The 22,624-nt window shown below is 39.2% G+C and overlaps 1 protein-coding gene across 3 annotated transcripts in view; it reads left to right on the top strand.

Moving 5' to 3' along the window:
• The window catches only part of LOC114047027 (target of rapamycin complex 2 subunit MAPKAP1), a 328,986-nt gene that overhangs the window by 181,956 nt on the left and 124,406 nt on the right, over positions 1 to 22,624 (top strand). For all 3 annotated transcript variants that reach the window (XM_027867684.1, XM_027867685.1, XM_027867683.1), the window contains one exon: positions 62 to 238. In XM_027867684.1, the coding sequence (XP_027723485.1) occupies positions 62 to 238 (177 nt within the window). The remainder of the gene's footprint in view (positions 1 to 61; positions 239 to 22,624) is intronic.

Below are 22,624 nucleotides of genomic sequence, written 5' to 3'. Positions count from 1 at the left end.
TTTGCATTCCCTAGTTACCCTGCCTTATTTACTTATTTAATGTCTGTCTGTTCCCTTCTAGTGACAACGTCAGTGCTTATTGTCTCCATATTGCTGAGGACGACGGTGAGGTTGACACAGACTTCCCTCCCCTGGATTCCAATGAGCCTATTCATAAATTTGGCTTTAGCACTTTGGCCTTGGTTGAGAAGTATTCATCTCCTGGTCTTGCAGCCAAACAGTCGCTCTTTGTTCGAATGTAAGTATTTACCCAGATTTTAATTTTAGCATTGTGCCCTACTCCCTGTATTTTCTACTGGCCTACTTGGATTTTAACCATATCTTAAAGAATACCGTTTGCAGATACCTATTATTTGACTGATGATTAAAACTCCAAACATACGTGATCATTCCATGTCCTACAACTAGATTCATAGAATATCAAAACTGGAAGAGACTGTAGAATGTACAGTTTGAGAACACAGATTGTTAAAGCTTGGAAAGACTTAGGCGCAGCATATTAAATTGAAGGAGTCTTTAACACATAGACCTGAAAGAGGATCTTAGAGATCATTTAGTCTCATTTTGCAAATGCAGAATTATTTGACAAGAGTAAACTAACTTTCTCAAGGTCACAGAGCTATTTAGTTACAGAACTGGTATGAAAAGCCAAGTGCCCTGACTCCCAGTCCAGAGTGCTTTCTTTTATACCAAGACAGAAATGGAATGTTTGCATTAGCAAACTGTGGAATTTTGGATCTGAACCACTTACTATAGGAAATAGACTGTTGGCAGCATTTGGCTAAGCTTGTTCTATTTAAATTCTGTGAAGTGAGAATTCTGAGTTTCCTTCTTTTTAAGAAGTTTAAGCCCATTCTGTGCTTTTTAGTCCCTTCTCTCTTGTGAGTGTAAATATTTTTTCAAAAATCTAGTTAAACCTAAATTTGATTGTTCCTATTGATTGCCTTTTGTTAAAAAGTAGTCTATAAATTCTCAATCACTGTTCTTAGTTTTGTAACTCATCCATTTCTTAGTCTTCATTCTTAAAGGGTATGCCCATGGGAACACTAGTGATCCTTTTGCTGCCCCCTACTGTTAGTAACCAATGATGTTCAGTAATCTACTGGTGAAACTATAGATTTGTTCGTTTATTGATTTGTTGTTGTTTTTTTAAATAGGTTTTCTTTACTTTTGAAATATTAACTGTGTTTAAGATATTTATGAAAATCACTCTCATGTATTGAATTCTATCATATGATTGTTTTGGGTCTTCTAATCTAATTCATGGAATTCTTAGAAAATACCTCTAACCCTAGAATTATTGATTGTTAGGGTATAGAATATAAAACATTTGATACAACCTGCATGTTTTTTACAAAGTCCTAGAATTTCAGTTTTGGAAGACCAAGTAGTTCAGCCCATGTCTGACAAAGAAACCCCTTTATAGTATATGTACCTGACAGGTGGTTTTCTTGCCTTTATCTCCTGCAATATCCCATTACATTTTTTGATGTAGCCAGTTTCACTTTTACAGATAAAGAAAACATAGTTCAAGAGTCCTTAACTTTCTCTCCACCACTACAGAAGGGAACCTACTCTTTGCCCCAAGAAAAGATCATTTAAGTCAATGAGCATTTATTGAGTACATACTCTTGCCAGATACTGATAACTGCTGGGGATACAAAGAAAGCAAAAACAGCCTGTGCCCTTAAGGAGCTGCATTTCTAATGGCATTGTGAGACATTAGGAAAATAACTAAGTACGGACAGTTCTATACAGAGTGGGTCATTCAGTATGAAGCCTCTTTTGTGTGCCAGGCACTGTGTGAAACACTGGGGATACAAAGAAAGGCCAAAAACAGTCCCTGGTCACAAAGAGCTCACAGGCTAATGGGAAGAATAATGTGCAAATAAACGACTGTAGAAAGAAGATGTAGACAAGGTAAATCAGGGCAGTTTCAGAGGGAAGACACTGAGATTAAAGGATAGTAGGAAAGGCTTCTTGAAGGAGGTAGGTCATTTGAAGGAAGCCAGGAGGCAGGGATGAGAAGGCAAAATAGTCAGGTGAGGGACAGACTGTGAAAAGGCTAAGTTGGAACATAGAGTGCTATATGTAAAGAACAGCCAAGAGGCCAGTGTCACTGGATCACAGAGTACATGAAAGAGAGTAAAAACTGGGAAAGGTGGGGGGAAGGAGGGAGGGCACAGGCTTTGAAGGGCTTTGAATTCCAAACAGAGGATTTTATATTTGATCCTTTAGGTGATAGGGAACCACTGGTAAGTAATGAGTAAGGAGGTCATGTGGTTAGACCTGTACTTAAGGAACATCATTTTGACTGGAGGATGGACGGAGTAGGAAGAGACTTGTGGCAAGAAAACCAACCAGCAGGCTATTATAATGGTCTAGGTATGAGGTAATGAGTTCCTAATCCAGTGGCAACATCAAAGGAGAGGAGGCATATATAAGAGATGTTATAAAGGTCTGGTCAACAGGACTAAGCAGCAGGTTAGTTATGAAGGGTGTTGAGAGAAAGAGAGGAATTGAGGATGACACCTAGTTTTGAGTGGGTCTTGTTGACTATAGGATGGTAATGTCCTCAACAGTAATAAGAAAGTAAAGGTGAAGGAACAGTTTGTGTGTGGAGGAGACGGTGGGATAATGAGTTCAGTTTTGGATATTTTTAAGTTGTATTAAGGTACAGTACATCCAGTTTGAGATACCAATAGACAATTGAAGATGCCAGACTAGATGACAGGAGAGGTTAGAGCTGGATGAAAAAATTTGAGAATCATCATCATAAAGATTAATTGAATCCATGAGAACTGATGAGATCACCACATCAAATAGTGTAGAGGGGGAAGAGAAGAGAGCCCAGGACAGAGTCTTGTTGAAGCCCTAAAGTTAGTGGTTCTCATCTAGATGAAGAACGAACAATAGAGACTGAAAAGAAGTGGTAGGAGAGCCAGGAGGGAAGGATCACAAAAACTTAGAAGATACTGTTAATGTATGAACCTCAAAGGCAGAGAGGTTATTGAGTGTTGGTGGTTGAGGGAAGTCTGAAAGTAACAGTAGGGAACAAGGACCCCACCATGAGTAAAAGCACAGCCAATACTGGAAAGGGTAGCCAGGAAAGTTGGTTCATCAGGAAAGAACCAGGTCTCAGTGAGTACAAGAAATGGAGGAAGGAAGAAATAAAAACGTTTAATGATTTAAGATGAAAATAAGTGTGCTACCTGTTAAGCAGGCATTGCAGAAAGTAGGGTGAAAGGGTTGGGCAGCTTTGGACTGGAAAGTGGTGGGGTGGAGTGGTGTTGGAGGGGTTTGGGAATAAAGGATTGGTCAGTGGGAGCTGGAGAATGAAATTTCAACAGCAGCAACTTGAGGTTGAAAATCATTGGGATAGGGTAGGTATGATGGTGCACAAGTATATTCATCATTGAGAAATGAATTCAGGGATATTATTATTGTTGATAGCAGTTCTCTCTCAGATGAAGTTATTCCCGATTGTCAGGCAGTTGTGTGTAACTGGAAGCCTTAGGTATAAAGGGATTGGGTAAGAAAAGGCCCTGTAGGGCTGTAAGTGGCTAGAGAGGGTGTTGGGAGCTCAAGGGAGTGGCACAGGCAAGGTAAGCCCTACGGTAGCTTGAGAGTTGATGGCAAGTAAAAGTTGAGTGGAAGATGCTAGTAGCTGTGGGAAACAAAAAAGGCCTCTGGCAGTAGGTGGGATTCAAATTGTTTCTGGAAGGAAGCCAAAGAAATTAAGAGATGAAAGTCAGGACGTGTTTCTTGGGACGGGGGGAGCAGACATTGTAAAGGAATGAAATCAGGAGATGGAATGTCATGTTCGGGGACTGTAATGAGGAATGAGGCCAGAGTAGTTGGTTCATTGAATGCTTGGAAGGAAGGAAAGTCAGGAATGAAGCAGCCTGCCTCAAGACATGTACATATATATCTGTATTCACACGCAGTTATCTATGTACAAACACATTCATACAAATATGGATAAAGTACAGGCTTATTTCCATAGATATTCGTTAGGCTCAGCAATCCCCTTCTTGTCTATGTTCTCAATTTTGAAGTCTTTATAACTGGTAAGTCCATGTTTACTGTCCTCTTCCTCAAAATCTAGATAATACTCAAAGCTCCATTCAAATTCATTTATTCAGCAGACATTTACTATTAAAGAGGCCATGTGAGAGACAATAATTGTATATATCACACATAGAGCTCTGGTCATAGAGTTAGGGAATCTGGTTGTGAATACCAGCTCTGATACTAAATTAACCTTAGACAAATTACTTAACCGCTCAGAGCCTCAGTTGCCTCATCTGTAAAATGGGGATAATAATACTTGTACTTACTATCTTACAGAATTGTAAGAAAATTGCTTTGCAAACATTAAAGTACTAAAGAAATATGAGTTGCTATTGCAGATATAAATAACTCATAGCCCCCTACCTTAAGGAATCTAGCTGGGGCAGATAAGATATACATACAGATAAATACAATAAAACTTAGAATGTGATAAGTTTATGTGAGTACTGTAAATTATTATGAGTTTCAATGAGAAGAATCACTTTCATCTCTAGCAATTCATTCAACATGCATTTATTAAGCACTTTACTGCATGTTAGATGTTGAGGTTGCAAAGACAACCAAAAAAAAACATGTCTACTGTCAAGGAATTTAACATTTTATTAGGAAGATATAACATGTAAACCGAGAATACACATGAGAATTTGGGGAGGGGAGGGCTCTGAAAGGGCTTCCCATGGGGGGGTGGTACCTGAGTTGACTCTCAAGCTTAGTCCTGCAGCTGAACTTTCCCTGCCCCAGATATGTGTTATCTCCCCTGATTAGAATGTGAGCCCTTTGAGAGGAGGGTGGAAGATGGAATACTGAGTTTAGAGAACAAGTAGGCAGAGAAGGCTTCATGCAGAAATAAGCATTTGAGGGAGACCTCAAAGGAAAAGTTGTTCATTCGTTTCAGTCATTTTCAACCTTTTGTTACCCCATTTGGGGTTTTCTTGGCAGAGATAATGGAGTGGTTTGTCATTTCCTTCTCTATCTTATCTTACAAATGAGGAAACTGAGACAAACAAGGGTAAGGGGCTTGCCCAGGGTCACACAGTGAGAAAGTGTCCTGAGGCTGGATTTGAACCCAGGAAGACCCCTGACTTCAGGTCCAGCGCACTAACCACTGTGCCACCTAGCTACCCAAAGAAAGGAAGAGTAGAAGGTCAAAATGCATCAGATTCTTGACATTTGTTCCTGGCATATGTGCTCTAAAGGTCTGTCACATAGCGAAGTCATAAGGCTTTTAAATAGGGAAGGAGTGGCATACAAAGGAGCATTGGATTTAGAGTCAGAGGACCTGGCTTCAAATCATGGCTGCTATTTCCCACCGTGTGCACAAGTTCTGAGGTCAGATCCCTTATCTGTAAAGTGAGGCATTAGACTCGATGTTTAAGGTCGCATTGCACTCTAAACCTGTGATCCTATGTTTTTCTCATAATGCTCCCATTACGTGTTTGATTTTTAGTTAATTTTCAGTTGTTTCATGTTCAGAAACCTTTTACTGTTTCCAAATTTTTCATGACCCCATATGGAGTCATGACCTACAGTTTAAGAAGGGCTGGTCTACATGAGTTGTACTGACTAAAAAATTTTTTTTGCTTAGTGTTTAACCCTTAGTGATATTCTTAATTGTTGAAGATTAATACATAGAGTGTTAGAGCTGAGAGGGCCCTTAAAGATCATTGAGTTTATCCCCCTCATTTTCTGCATGAGAGAATGGCCCAGAGAAATATCACTTGCCTACTGTCACTGAGCAAGTGAATGGCTGAGCCGTCAGAGCTCGCATCTCTTGGCTTCTAGTTCATTACGTAGCACTAATAAGTATTAGCAATAAATAGCATGAGTACCTATCCTTTTTACCCTGCAGGGGTTTCCCACTTTTCTCTGCCCTTACCACCATCAAATCTTCCCATGTAACAAAGTAAAAATCTAAACAAAAACTTGACAGAAGGACTAACTACTTCCAAGAGAACATATTCTATTTCTTACCCATAGTTCCTCACCTCTTTACTGAGAAGGAAGTATGTTTCATTATTTTTACTTGGGCACCAAAATTTGTCCTTGCTGGCAATCAGAAACATGAAACCTTTTAGTGTTGTTTTCTTTTATATTATTGTAGTCATATGTATTGTTCACCTTGTTCTTTTTGCTTCACTCTGTATCATTTCATATAGGTCTTCCCATATTTATCCAAATTTCTCATATTCATCATTTCTTATGATCTGTTGTATTCTAATAGGTTCACATACCACAGTTAGTTTATCTATACCTCAATTGATGGGTGCCTCCTTTGTTTCTAGTTTTTTGCTACCACAACAATGCTGCTTTGAATATTTTAGTATATATGGGACCATTCTTTGATCTCCTGGGTATATACCTAGTAGAGGAATCACTGGGTCAGAGGGAGTTGGATTAATTTTCTCATGTAATTCCAAATTGTTTTCCAGAACCCACTGGTAGTGTATTAGCATGCCTGTCTTCCCACAGCCCCTCCAACATTTAGTAATTTGGTCTTTTCCCATCTTTGCTAATTTGATGAGTAGAAGGTGAAGTTTTGATTTGATTTTTCTCTTTTGGACCATTTTTATGTGGTTGCTGACAGTTTGCATTTCTTCTCTTAACTCTTTTATATTTGTGTTATTTCTCTTTATGTCTTACAAATTAGGCCCTCATCAGAGTTTTTTGGTGCAAAGATTTTTCATAACCCAACTGCATTGATTTTGTTTAAATAAACACTTTAATATTACATAATTATGATTGTGTCTTTTATCTTTTATGATCACCTCTGCATCCCTTATCTAGTTTGGGAATTCTCTCTGTGACCATAGTTGTGAAAGTTACTTCCTTCCATTCTATTCTTATTTTTTAAATTACAGCTCCAGGTTTTTAAGCTCCTAGAGAGCAAAAACCAAACATTCTTGTACTTCCCAGAGCATCTGAGTTGCACAGAGTAGGTGTTCAAATATTTGTTTATTGAACGAATGAATGAATCACACTGATTGCTACCAGGGCCCTAGATAAAATTTTTTCTAATAGGGAAATTTTTTTTAATAAGAAGTATGTATAATTTCTTTTTTTCCCCTTCTTTTTTTTCTTTTAGACAAATGTTAAAACTTAAATACGAAATAAGAAAAGAGAAAGAAATATTGTAAACTTAAATATAAGAAAAATAACAAAAAAGTCATGTATACAGCAGAACATAGAGGATTCAAATTATATAGTGATAACTTTTCATTTCAAAAAAGCCTATATATTAAATACTGTTCATAGCTGTCCATCTTTTCTTTGCTTCCTTGTAGGTTTTCTTTTGTTCTTTGCTGTACACTTTTTACTTTGTTCTTTTTTCCTCCTCCCTCTCACCTACTCACCACCCCAAGGCTACAGTTGAGCATTGGTTGTATTTATATATAGGTATTGATATATACATACATATATATACATAAATATATATATATGTATACACACATATACTTTCCCTAAGAGATTCTTCTCCTAATCTTTGTTTTTATGTTTGTGCATATCTCTTTATTTTTCCTCTCTCCTAATTCCCCTACTTTACTTCTACCTGCTACCTTACTCTCCTATTACTTAACCTACCTCCAATCCAGCAATCTCTCCCTTTTCCTCTCATTCCTCTAAATCTAAACTCCCTTCTATATCCCCCTTTTAACCTATTCCCATACCCTCCCCTCTAAAGATCTTTCTTTTATCCTCTCCCCCCTCCCTATCCCCTTAAGAGTTTTATTTCTTTCTAAATTTAGAAGACTTTTATATTCTTCTAAATGTATATGTATTTTCCCCTCTGAAACCCATTCCCGATGAGAGTAGGTTTCCAGAACTAACAGCCCCCCCACCCCATGTAATTCCTCTATATTGTTTCTTCCTCTTGCACCTCATTTGTAAAAGATAATTACTCTTTTAGCTGTACTTGAATGGTTTTATTTTGATCTACCTCAATCTTCCTTATAAGTTATCTAATTACTAGTAACAATCTTAGACATAGGTTTTACATTTTTCCTACATAAAAGGTAAACATTCTATCCTTACTTAGTCCCTAGTAATTGGTCATTGGTATGATACCTTATATTTCTTTTGGCTCTTGTATATTAAATTTTCTATTGAGTTCAGGGTTTTTGTGTTTGTTTGTTTGTTTGTTTGTTTGTTTGTTTTTTTAACAGAGACATGAAAGTCTGATAATTGATCAAATAGCCATTTTTTTCCATTCAGAATTGTGCTTAGCTTTGCTGGGTATGATATTTTTGGCCAGAAGCCAGTTCTTTCGCTCTGCAGTATAACAGAGTTTCAAGACTGGCAATCTTTTAGTGTCACCACTGCTAGGTCTTGTGAGTTTTCCTCATAATATCTCCTTCAGGTGGTGATCTGTGGATTTTTTCTATTTCTGTATTCCCCTCTTGTTCTAATGCTTCAGGACAATTTTCTTTAATTATTTCTTGTGTTATTGTATCAAGATTCTTTTTTTGATCAAAACTTTCAGGTAGTCCAATTATTCTTATGTTTTCTCTTTTTGATCTGTTCTCTAGATCCATTGTTTTTCTTATGTTTCACATTCTCTTCTATTTTTTCATTCCTTATATTTTGTTTTTTTATTTCTTCATCTCTTATAACTTCACTGGTTTCCCCTTGCCCAATTCTGACTTTCAAGGAGTCATTTTCTTCCTTAAGATTCTGGATCTCTGTTTCTAATTGATTGACTTTCTTTTCATAATCTTCTTGTTTTTCTTGTATTATTCTTAGTTTTCTTTTTAGTTTTTCCTCAGTCTCTCTCATTTGATTTTTAAAGTCTTTTTTAAGTTCTTCAATGAGTTCTTTTTGGGCAGGTGACCATTTGACATTACTCTTTGGGGTAGACGAGGGTTTCTTTGCTTCAGTATCCTCCTGTGAACACAAACCCTGATCTTCTCTATTCCCATAATAGCTCCCTATGATTGGATTCTTTCTGTTTTGCCTGTGCTTTTTTTTTTTTTAATTAATTTAGTTTTTATAATCACCTCTAGTCCTGGGCTATGAGGGATGGTGCCTCTAATCCTTTTCAGTTCACCATTCTGACCTTGAACTCAAACCAAGACTTCCAGCCTCCTGTAATGCCCGTAGTAGAGGCGTCCCCACCCCACTGCTTCTGCACTCACAAGACATGTGCTGGTTCCTTCTTGCCCAGGCCACTCTGTGTAGCAGAGCTGGGTCTGACATTCCTTGTCAGAAGAGGTTACCTAGATCTTTTTCGAGATGCCCAATTCCCCTCACTGTCCCGGGGTGAAAGTTCCTGTGGCTGGGCTGAGGCAGCCTCCCAAATCAGCTAACCCCAGGGCTTGCTACTTGTTGTTTAAGCGGCTTGCCACTTGTTGTTGAAGTGGACCCTAGCCCGGTGGTGTTTACTCTTCACAGGGAGGAAATCTTGTCCAGGATTTTTCTTCAGATCTTCTCCAGTTGTCCCAGGAGGACCCCTCTTCTGCCCCTACTCTTATTTGTTTTCATGGCTCTAGGTTCACCCAGAGGTGCTATTTTATCTCTTTTGTGGAGGAAAATCTTGAGAGCTTGAAATTTTCTGATCTACTCCATCATCTTCTCAGAATCTTCTCTGGGAAATTTTTCTTTGTATCCACCTGCCCTCTCTCTAAATCTTTCTCTCAGTTCCCACCTTCTCTCCCTTGCCAATGGATACCCATTACCTTGCAGATCACTGGTTTGTCAGAGCCCTCCATTCCCTTAAATCCCACTCCAAAATTTCCTCCCCTTTACCATCACAATCCAAACTTTCATCTTTGACTCCCAGGAATTTTCAGATACGAGTTGTTCTGATAACCATAAATTAGAATAAGAATGAAACACGAATGAAACTAATCATCACAGGCTATTACATTATAAAAATTAAAAAATATTTAGCCCAGATGAATTCTGATGGGAGGATGAGAGCAGGATTTTTTTTTTTTTGAAGCCAGGGAGGCCTTCAGTTATTTATATGCTATTCTACTTTTATTTCCTCTTGGGAAGATTGATCCTTAAAATGTAGAAGGGTCTTAGAGGTCAACTAATCCAACCCCCTCATTTTAGAGATGAGGAATATGAAGTCTAAGGAGTGGAAATTATTTGCACAAGGTCATACAGTGAACTAGTGCCTGCACCAACACTAAAACTCCTTGCCCCTGATTTTCAGTCCAAGGCTTTTGCTGTTGTTACACAGCTGTGCTAGAACTTAGAGGCTGTGGAACAGATTTCATGGTTGCACAGCTCTACTTCCAAGCTGCTATTTGGTATTACTGTACATAAGCAAAATGAAGTTAGGGCTGCAATCTGTATTCTCTGCTTTTCTTTGAAGGCACAGAACTTATTCTGGCTCTGTTTCAAGAGACAGACATTCCAGAGGGCAAACACATGTGTTTAGTTAGTCTGACCTTTCCAATTTTTGAAGCAACATAATTAATGCTTTCCTTCTTTATTATTTACTTCAGTATGTCTGTCACTTTAAATAGACACAAAGGAAAGTCCTTTCTTCTCTCTAGACAGCAATGATTGCCAAAACGGAAATCAAGTCAGATTCCCAAACATTCAATCATCCAGACTGCATGTGTTCCATTTCTATGAATGAGGACAATCTGGACAGTGGAAATGTTTGTTAATATAACAGAATGAAAAGGAACAACACACAGTTGGTTCTCTGAGACACAAGCAAATAAGAAATACTCCTTTAATTTAGACCCACATTGATGGTCTGAACTTGATTGTATTTGGTCATTTTCCATTTCTTCTCATCAAGGTGCTTTCAGAGCTCCCAATATATAAAGCCAGATAAGAGTAGAGCTCATTCATTACATTCACTAAATTTAAGCCAATCATAGAATGCCTGACTGTTTAGCCTACTTAGATCTAGCCTGGTTTCCCTACATTTTTTAGAAGTTAGAGCTGGAAAGAGCCTCATACATCATTGAATCCAATACCCTCATTTGACAGAGGAGGAAACTGAGACCTTGTCATTGTGATCTGCCCAAAGACACAGAGGTCATTAACAACAGAGCTAGATTTTAAGTCCATGTACTTTCATTTCAACTGTGTGGCTCTTCTTCTTTATACAATGCTGCTTCTTCTCAGTAAAATGCTGCCTATTCTTGCCTAACGTTACATAGAAGTGAATGTGTAAGAAAAAATCCAATGCCTTTTAGTCAAAATAAAGCATAAATGTCCCCAAATACCTCAGTGATAAATGATGATTTCAACCCTTCTTTTATAGGCCACCCACCTCACATATCACTCCTTTAGGAAGACACTTCATTCATATTTCCTTCTTGGTCTTTATTCTTAATTGCTTCTTTCTGATTTGTTATTATCAGAACATTCTGTAGCTAGTTATCCCAGAGAGTCAAAGGATGGAAGTTATGTTTGGTATAATGCAATCCTGCTGTTTTGGTTTTTGTCTTGCATCTCCACTGCCTAGCACATACCCAGGAATGTAATAGGTGCTTGATAAATGCCTGATGCATTGAGTTGGTCAGGAAGCACCTTGCCCCTCGACAGAAGAGAGAGTATTTTTTTGCACTTTTCTGATACAACATTATTGTGCATCATAGTTTTATGTCTGTATCTCTTATCCCCCATCTAGACTGCAGGTTCCATGAAGGCACAGAACAGGCCTTCAAGTCAGCTGGAAAGGTTCCCTGGTCCTTAGAGTACAGTGGCAAAGTAGATGTTAATGCCTCTTCTTTAAAGTCATTTTCATTGATAAAATCATACCAATTATTGATCTTAAACAACTTTGACAGTGGTAAGGACTTTGGTGACAAGAACTTTCTTTTCTGGATCTTCAGTACTGGGGCTAAAACAGCTGCAGGAGCAGTTATTGGGCTGCATCTCCACTAGGGCTACTTTCCAGGATGATGACTGGAGCCATTGGGCTAGAAGCACTGATGTTCTGAAAGTTCTTAGGTTCATGGTTCTGAGCTGTATCTATCTGGATCTAAGGGGAGATGGTGGTCAAGATGGTGATGATGGTTTGACTTGCTTGGCACATGCTGTCTTCTGTCTCTCCCTCAGGATAAAGCTGCTGCTTCAGCTGAAGCTGGCTTGCCCGCTCTGTGGGTGGCAGATGGTTGGCAGTTGATGGGGATAGCTGGCTACTTCACAGAAGTTGTTTCTTCAAGTGATGGTCATGAATTCTGGGCTGGAAGTAGGACTGGTGGTCTGTGGGATGCTGCCACTCTAAGGGCTCCTGTGCCTGTCTGCCTTTTGGTAGCATTTGATCAGCAGTTGTTGCTGCTGGTGAGGAGGAAAGTGAGCCCTTTCTCTACAATGATTTCTCCCCTCAATGATGGCTGCAAGAGCTCTGCTGGAAACATATTTAGTGGTTGGGGATGGGACAGTGTTATTCCCAAGGCTTTTCAGTTCAGGGTCCTGGGCTGTCTCCATTAGAATCTGAGACTAGATGGTGGTCAAGGTGATAGTGGTGATTTGCCTGGCACATGCTGCCCCCTCTCTCTCTCCCTCAAGATGACTTGTTGCTTTAGCTAGGCTGGCTTGGACATGAGTTTGATTGGCTATGGTATAGTTGAACATGTCTAGTAAGCACTTTGTGATGCAAGACTGGAGCTAAAGAGAGAGAAGAGGGTTGAATGTGTAGCTCTGGGAGTCATCTATGTGGAAGTGATAGTTAAACCCATGGGAACAAATGAAATCACCGTGTGAGCCAGTGTACAGAAAGGAAAAGAGAATGCCCCCAGTGCAAAGTTCTGGAGTGGCAAAGTAAGTCCACTTGGGCTGCACTCACAGTAAAGGCAGCATGAGATGGATGGTGAGGCAGCAGAGGAGACGAAGCAGGAGTATTTGCACATGTGCTTCAGCCTTCTTCACTCACCTTACATCTTTCCATTGCCATTTAGGCCACTTGTAAATTTGATGCTTCCAAGATGTAGTTACATAGGTAAGATTATTGGTGTTCAAAAGATTGCATTTTGCGGATGATTGTCTTGGCATTATTTAAAGGGATATATAGTTTCTCATGTCACTTTTTTTCTGTTCAATTCTGGACATAGTTCATTGTATATCTGTATCACCTGTCCAAGATACATGTCCTGTTCCAATGGCCTGCCCATGCAACTGCACATCACAAGCTGGGTAATATGTGGTTTTCTTCTACTGTATGTTAATTATACTCTCTAAAGATCGTGTTTACTTAGCTAGCTTTACTTGATGTTTCTCTTCATATAGTCTTGAATTTTTTGACCTAATGATCTAGAATCTACAAGTTTGGAAATAAACATGTAAGAAAAAAAATTTAAGTCTGCCAAACAAAATTTAGAATGTAACTGCCCCCAAATACCTCAGTAATTAATGATAAGAATTCATCAATTTAATTTTTACTCATTTTTTAAAGCCCACCCTAAGTGTCACTTCCATTAAGAAGCCTTTCCTGATCTCCCCAGTCAGTAATGACTGTCCCCTGACCTCACAACATTTTATTTGAACTTTTCTACTGTAGTTATGTATTAGTGTACGTAATAGTTATCGCATTATCATGTAGGCAGTTAGGTGGCACAGTGGCCAAACAACCATGCCTGGATTCAGGAAAAGCTGAGTTCAAATCCTGCCTCAAACACTTACTAACAGTGTAACCCTGGGCAGTCATTTAACCTCCTCAATTTCCTCATCTGTAAAATGGATGTAAGAGTAGTACTTACCTCATAGGGTGGTTGTGAGAGTCAAGTGATTTAACATATATGTAAAGTGCTTTGCAAAACATGCTGGCTGTTGTTATTATATTAGTGCCTTACCCTTCTAGCCTGTGAGCTTCATGAGTCCAGGATGTCATATGTAAACTTTCTTTGGGCCCAGTTCTGAGCACAAAGTTCTGTACACAATAGACACTTAATCATTATTTTCTGAATTAAATTAAATTGGATTGAATAATAATGGTGATAATCAGGTGAATAAGGAAAAGGCTTTGAAAATTAGATTTGCTTTCATTTTATACAGCAACAAGTCTGGGAGGTGAGTCATGCAAATGAACTTTCCTCCCCTTGGAGACCATTGCATTTGACACAGTAGAACTTTCAGCCCCCCCAGTTTCTGGGAATTCATGCTTTTTAGCCTTAGGCTAAAAAATGTGCTTATCAGATCTGTACATCATAGTCATGGAATTAGTAATACTGGAAGGTACCTCATAATGTAAATGTTAAAACTGGAAGTGACCTTAGAACATAGAATATAAGAACTGGAAGGAATCTTGGAACATAGAATATTAAAACTTAGAATGTTAAAGCTGGAAAAGACCTTAGATTATAGAATGTCTAACATATACATAAAACATATATTCTCTGTGGCAGGAACCTCTTTCAGGTCTAACATTCTTTGTTCTCTTGTTCTAACATTTTGCATTCCAATATCCTTTCAGTTTCTTTTGAATAGCTGTGATTTGGTGAACTTTTCTTATGTTAAAAATGTATTTGTTTTAATATGTATTTAAAATGTATTTCTTTTGGGTTTGTGCACTGATTGGTCACATTTTACTGACTACATCTCATTTTGTTTTCCTCTATTCTTCTTACCCTCCTCTCCACCCTCCTTTTCTCAGCTGGAGTCTCTCAGTTGCTGCTCTGTATGTGTCAGGCTAGTGACTTGTAATGTTTATTAATACAGTGTCACTCTTGCTGCTGAAAAAAAAAACGTGATGTTTCTCAGAAGCTTGTGATAAAATGTGGCGTTTGATTTCAGGATCCTGCCTACACTGTATGTTGAATACATTCTCAGATGTTATGCAGTTCACTGAGCTGACAGTTATGGAAACCCCGCCTGGGGACCCCATTTCAGCAGGACATATTTGAGCAGAAACAGTTTGCAAAACTTTACACACTTAAACTCCTGCCAAGGCAAACTGTTAGCCACTTGAGTTTGTTATAAATACCCAGTGGCAATGGTTGGAAGTAGCCCATGATGTGTTTTATATTCTGAACTGAATGTGAATGTCTTTGCGGTTCTATAGAGTAGTAAATAATTGAGTTTGATTAGGGAGAGGGACCTCATTATCCCCCACCTGTGCCCAGCTGGAAGGGGAGGGTCGAAATGAAGCCATTAGCTGTCTCTCTTACTGGCAACTCAAAGAGCTCAAATACATCTGTGTCTTATTTTCTTTTCTGGCACAATCAGTCGCGTGGGCTAAGCAGGCATGACTGAATTTGGCAAGTTTCAAGGACTCTGGCGAAGTTACACAAGGAGAAAATGGAGGGCAGTCATTTTGGCTTCTTACTGCCCATTAGTCTGGCAAGTTCTGTTTTTGGAAAATGGCCATTGTGAAAGGGTGTGCTTTATCCAATGTCAAACATCCCTTGTGAAGACAATGCACTTTGATCTATTTTTAAAACTTGTCAGGTCAAGTTAAACAAAATGTGATATTCACACAAGTGTAAACTCTTTTTGCCTGTGGAATTATTCCCAGAAGGCTTACTTTAAACAACCACAGGCTGTAATTATTACGTGTAATTCTCTCTCTCTCTCCTTAGGCATTTCCGCTTTGTAGCCGAAGGGGCAATGTATAGAGTGTCACAGTAATCAGTGAGGGTTCAATGTAGTGGTTAAGCTTGGGAGGATGTGGACATTGACCTAGATGAACTGTGGTCATGGAAGCAGCAGCATGCAATATCAAGAACTCTGAACTTGGAGTCTGGAGACCTAAGTCTGTGTCCCAGCTGAGCTACTCCTCCTTAGGACTTTGAGTGGGTGGTTTCACCTTTCTTAGGCTTCTCTTTCATTAGTTGTAAAATGATGGGCTCAGCCAAGATCAGGTCCTTTTAGGACTGACATTTCCTAACATTCTTTCTTATCTTTCATTGTCTTTGAATCCATCTGTAAAACCAAGACACAGTGAGGGAAAGCAACTTGCTCAGGATCATACAGCAATGTATTGGCATGTGTAGTCCCCCAATACAGGCCCTGCGTTCCTTGTCACTTTGTGCTTACCCTCTGTGCCTGCCATTGACCAGCTGAAGGGCTAATGGGTCTTTTGTTGTTTTTGGTTTTGTTTTTATTGGTATCCTCCTTTCCTGTTATATGATATGAGAATAATATGTCCTACACCCAAGCCCTGGACTTCTCATGACTAAGATGTAACATGCTTGAGAGCCCCAAAACAAGAAACCCTTTGCCACCCGGGGAGGATATATGTAATGGAAATCCATGATTTCATTCAGATCCCTAGTTTTGTGTATTGCCTTCATGGCATGGTAGAAATATCATGGGAGACTTAGGACAGAAGATGCAGGCGCAAATAACTGGTTCTGTCACTAGCCTTGGGCATGTCCCTTCACTTTTCTGAACTTGATTTGTTTTACCTGTAAAATGGGGATGATAACACTTGTATTTCCTCCCTCAGAAGCAGTTATGAGGAATGTGGATTATAAACTAGTCAGCACTATAGACATATGAGATGATTAGGACAGTGATCAGTAATCTATCACCAAAGTCTTTTTAATACCTCTTGTTAACATAAAGGTGGCATTAACTTGATGAAGCTTGTGCTAGACAGACTCAAGCTCTTGTAGGTCCCATCTAACTGGAAAAGCTTTGAAAATGAACCTGGGGATCATCATCAGGTAAAGTACAGTGACTCTTGTGGCTAAAATGCTGGTCACCAGGGGATGTATGTTGGGGGCCACAGGCACTCATGAAGATTTCTACTACCAAAAAAAGGAAGCATGGTGATCTGTGTTTGAAGAGAACAGCCACATGAATGTACTTGCTGATGTTTTTTCAGTTTTTAGAGTATTACTATTGTTAATAACAATAATATTATTAATATTCCAGAACTTATCACAATACTTCAGTTAATAAGTAATTTAATTGATGTGGCTGACCCCTTCATGAATATAAGTAACAACTCTTCCATACCTTAGTAGATGGTTTCTTGAGCTGTTGCAGGGGGAGAAATGCCCTGTATATTAAAAACATATGACTATGAATGGTGCTTCTGCTGCTCTTTGGTAGAGATGGAAATGAGGAATACAGGGTCATTGATTCTATTTATGCTTTCACTGGAACAAAGACAAATCCTAAATGTGAATGACTACCCATGTGACCTGGGAGCAGATCGTTTCATCCCTAATGTATAGTGTAAAAAGTATTTGATTTTGTATGAGAGGACCTATGGACAAGTTCTGGCTCTGCTGCTTCCTAGCATTGTGATCTTGATAAGTTAGTCTGCTTCCCTGGGCCACCATTTTGTCATTTGTACAATGAGGGAGTTACACTAAATCAAAGGTTCTTAATCAGGGGTCCAAAGCCCCCTATGGGGTCTGAATATTGCCAAGTTCCTGGGTCCAGGAACTTGGTTGAGAGAAAATATTTTAGTAACTATCTCAACATCATTGGGTTTTGTAATCCTACCTATTTTTTTATGCATTTAAAAACATTCTGAGAAGAGATCCACAGACTTCACAAAATTGCCAAAGGATTCCATCTCCCCCAAATTAAGAACCCCAAGACTAGATGATCTGTCTGTTCTCGTTAAACTCTGAATCTGTGGTCCCAGTAAGCCTCAGTTTCTTTATCTGTGCAATGGGAATGAATAATTTTTATATTGCTTCCCTCACAAGTTTGTGAGGAAAAATAGAAGGAGGATTAAGCACTTACTATGTGTCAGGTATGATGCTAAATATAAGCAAAAAGAAAGTGGTCTCTTTCCTTAAGGGGAAACATAACACCCTGAAGGGAGGTGAAAAGGAGGAACAGGGCGAGGCAGAGAAAGGAGGCTGGCTGGCTGACTGGCTTTGTTCCCTCCCTGACATGGAAGCTTCAGGAGGAACTCTCCAATGGGAGAAGAGAGTCAGGCTTTTTGGAGGGATATACCAGAGTGAGCAAGGGAAATTCTAGCATGAACCAACAGAATAGGGGGCATGATTTTAAAGTAAAAAAAAAACAAATCAGGGAAAAGGAGCAAGGCCCGGAGCTGCCCTGGGAAAACTTTTGTTAGAAGTGAAGAAAATAATTTGTAAATCTTAAAGTACGTTATGAATGTGAATAGGTGTTATTTTTCTGTATATACTGCCATGATATACTCATGGTATAGGGGAGACCCTCAGTTCTCAAGGGTACACTAACAAAGCGAAGCTCTAGAAAGCCTTTACAAATTTAAGCCTTGAGCCTGGGCAGAAGGGCAGAAGGGCAGATGGGCAGGCATTATCTTTCCTCTAAGGACCAGCCTGGCTAAGCTGGGAAAGGCTCACCACCAAGTAGGAAGAAGAGTGCTCAATTTCTCAGTTACAAGAACTCATGAAAACTACCTACCACAGTGTAAAGCGGTTGAGATATATGTCAGTGAAGGGAATACCCACCCATTCTGTGGGAACACCCACAGATCACAGATCTGTGAAGTGTCATTATTATTAGTATTAGCAGCATTAGTATTAATACTTGTATCATTTCTTTAAGCTAAGTCTAGTGGTTGCAGGATGGAATATGCCCCCTCAGAGTGTAGCAATCTATCCCCAGTCACCAAAGTTTTTCTCTCTCCATCTGGAGATAAAGGAGCAAGGCCCAGAGCTGCCCTGGGAAAACTTATTAGGGCTGGTCGAGCATACTGTGTTCAGGATGGAACCTTCTTCTCTCTTTGTAATTGAGCCCCAGAGTGAGATAGTACTCACTTCCACAGCAGCATTCTGAGTGCTGAGCCTTTTACCTTTATGGTGGGTTTTTGTTCTCCTCTCATGAACCTTGCTCCCCTGGCTTCAGCACAGAGGCTGTAAAGGAAGATGGAAAGCCAAGTTACCTCAGAATGATCACTATCATTAACATTCACAGGCGGTTCACTTATCATTCCTGACTATACAGACATGGCAGCCGCTCGGAAGCGTCCGCAGGTGTAGCACGATGATACATATTACATTGTGCCACAATGGATTTATGTATTCTGTAACAAAAGAAAAGTGTAATGAAAAAATACAGAAGGTGATCCTTTATTCCTCCACTGCACAATTTATCAGGAATGCCTGTGGATGATAAGTGCTCAGCATTTCCGGGCCTTTCTTTAACCTTGTCACCCAGGTAGGTTTTGGTAAAATGACAGAAAAAAAATACAGATCAGTGATCTTCTTGTATTCAAAAGCTCACTTTAAAGGACCTTTTTAATTTGTGGAAATTTGAACTAAACAGAAGGCATCCTTTTGAAGGTCTTTACAAATAAGGATAAAGCTATTGTCCCCTAAAATAATGTGACCTGCCACATGCAACTAAGGCTAAGATGTTCATAATTTATATACTATGCTTCATAGGATTTAGAGCTGAAAAGCCCTTAGAGATCATCTAGTCTGCCCCCCTCATTTTACGGATGAGGCAATTGAGGACCAAAGAAGGCAAATGACTCGACAGAGATCACACAGCTGGAATGCAAACTTGTGTCTGCTGACTCCAAATTCAGTGGTCTTTCCACTGAACTGCGCTGCCATACCGTATTTTGAGGTAACAAAGGTCGCACCTTAGCTTGTCTATCTATTGTGTCTCATCCTTCCTACATGAATTGCCCCACCTCCTTTTCCAGTGACATGTATCTTTACATCATTAATTATCTGAATTAAAGCTTGTCCAGTTACAATGAGGATATATAGAATTATAAATTCCTGGAATCAGGACCTTAGCAGTCAGCTATTCAAAATCTCATCTTAAATATGACATTGCCTCCTGGCAAGGAGTTATCCAGACTCTACTATATTACCTCTAGAGATTGGAAGCTCACTGCTTCCTAAGGATGTCTGTTCCATTCTTAAGACACCTAGGATCCTTATATGAATTGGAAATCGACCTCCTTGTAACTTCTCTGATTTCTCTCACTTCTGCCTTTCAAGGTCATACAGAATAAATCCAGTCCTTCTTCTACCTCACAGCTTTTCAAATATTCAGAGGCAGTAATCATATTTCCTAACTACCAAGACTTCTCTTCTCCAGGATAAACATTGCCCGTTTCTTCATCTAATCTCCATAGCATGATATTAAGTCCCTTTACTGTCCTAGCCAACTTCTTCTTGATATGCTTCATCTTAGTCTTCCTAAAATGTGGAACCCAGAACAGGACATTCCAGATGTAGTTTTCTATTTATTATTACAAAGGATAGCAGAATTACTATACCATCCCTCAGTCTGCACACTAGCCTTCCACTCAAGGTCCTACAGTCCTCAGAACTGTACCTAGAATGCTTCAGATCATTGGCGTCCATCTGTTTGTGCATTCAGAACACATCCCCAACCATATTGTTACAGATGGGAAACTTGCTAACTTATAAAAACAAAACCAAGCAATGAGGGCCTAGTAAGTCGAAACTCAGATGATTGGCATTCACTCCAAACACGTCCTGGCCCCATTCCAAAGCAAATATCCACCAGTTCATAAGTGTGGAGGGCACTTTACATTTTATTCACCTTGCCAAAGTATCACTTACTGAAATGCTCACTAAATATAGGAAAACGAAGAGCTTTTCCTCATTTTGCTTTGATCAGTAAAATAAACTTTTAAAGATTGTTCTGGGATGGGCTCCAGCTTCTGAGGTAAAGAATGGCTGTGGCTCAGGCCTGATCTAGTAACAGAGCATTCAGTAAAATTAGCTTGACAGCTCTTAAGCCAGCTGCTCAATAGGAAGAAGTTGACCAAGTTAAAATGGATAAAAATGCCTGCCAGATCAACCCCAGCTTTTGCCTTTGAACAAATGAAATATCACATAGTAAACAGCAGGCCTTTAGAGGGGAGGGGGAGGATATGGCTTGATATTGACAAAACAAATTGGGTCATCAATGTTGAGCTACTCAGCTTGGTTCAAAATTGTGAACACCGTGATTCATTCTCATGTAACTGGAAAATCTTGTTCTCATTTGGCCATATTAGAGCAGGGTGGCGAAGCTGGGAATGGTTAAAGGTGGCAAAAAACAAAGTTTTGACCCATTGATGGATTGAAAAAAAATCAGAATTTCTTCCTTCATTGAAATGTGTTAGAAATATGAGCTGTTGTCATTTTCCCCTTCGGGATTCTCGTGCAAAAGTGGAGTTCTTGCCAAATTCTTTATAGTGTCTGAACACTCACAAATTCCAATGTTCCTTAGGTGAAAACTTTGTCCTCTAACAGAGGCCATTCAGAATTGTTCTATTTGACTCTTCAATGCCAGGATGTATGGAACAGGAAGAAGCGTGGTGTGATGAAAACATCATTGGACCAGGAGTATAGACACTTTAATCAGAGAGGTTCTCGAACCTAGGTCTCTCATATCTTGGCTATATGATGAATTGACAACTTCTGTTTCCGTGTGTGTGTGTGTGTGTGTGTGTGTGTGTGTGTGTGTGTGTAGAAGGTTCCTCATATATGTCAAGTGGTTGCACTAGAAAATCTCTAAGGTCTATACCAGCTCTCTAAATATACTGTGTCCCCAAAGTTTTACACACTATCAATCTATACTGAAGTTCCCTTCTAGTTCTGACATTTATTGTTTTACTCTGTAACAGTCTGCTAGAACATTGTATGTTCTAACCTTCTAGAATGTGGTAGGGTTCCCTTCCACCACCAGTGTTCTATATTCTGAGGTCCTCTTGATTACAGTCTTCAGTTTTTTGGTATTCTAGGTACTAAGTCTCATTCTACTTCTGTGTTCCCTGTTAAAAAAAAAAAATATGTCACAGGGCTACTTCCTTCCTGTTTTGTTGGTCTGTAGTCTGTGATTCTTTGTAGTTTGTGACCGCTGTTTATAATTCCCCCTGGAGATATAGCCTTATTTCTATAGTTGTTAGTTAACTCTTAAGAGTTAAGTCTTAAGTTAACTTAAGACTAATGGATAGAGAGTTGACCATGGAACCAACAAGACTTTTGTTTAAGTCCTGCTTTTGACACATACGGATTCTGTGACTCTGAGCAAGTCACTTAACTTCTCAGTGCCCCAGGTAACTCTCTAAGACTAAGTTGCAGAGAAGATGTTGACTTCCATTAGTGTAGAGAATGTCCTAGATTGATGAAATCTCATGCCCAGACCCTTTCCTATTCTGCTTCATTTTTTTTTTTTTTTGGTACTTAGGTGAATATATGAAACTAAAATTTAGCCTAAAAGGTGCTTCAGTATTCTTTAATATTTTGATTTCTTCTGAGTAAGTTCTAGTCCACACATACATATTAGGTATCTACTGTATATCTTTAAAACATTATGCTAGGCACTGGGGGACTCTCAGCCTTCATGGAGTTTATAATCTAATGGGGGATATGCCACCTAGATAACTAGTGCAAAATAATAGATGGTTAAGGCAAGAGAGGTACAGGCAAAGTGTTGTGTGGGATCCAAGGAAGAAAGGTCATTAACAACTGGACAAATTAGGGAAAGCTTCATGGATTAGGTAGCATTTTAATCAGGCTTGAAAGGAAGTAAGAATTCAACAGGCAGAAGAGAGGGCTAAGAAAAGTATCAGCAAACTTAACAGAAACTGGCAAATGTAGGGTATGAATAGTTGATAGGAAGAAAGGAAACAATTTATTAAGTGCCTACTATGTGCTAGGCACCATGCCAAGCAGTTTACAAATATTACAAATCAATGATCCTCATGACACCCTGG

Source organism: Vombatus ursinus, unplaced genomic scaffold (assembly GCF_900497805.2).
Source record: "Vombatus ursinus unplaced genomic scaffold, bare-nosed wombat genome assembly UNPS02014786.1, whole genome shotgun sequence".
In the NCBI taxonomy this organism is placed as follows: domain Eukaryota; kingdom Metazoa; phylum Chordata; class Mammalia; order Diprotodontia; family Vombatidae; genus Vombatus; species Vombatus ursinus.
The sequence above is the reverse complement of the archived record's forward strand: the minus strand, read 5'-3'. Positions and strand labels throughout refer to the sequence as shown.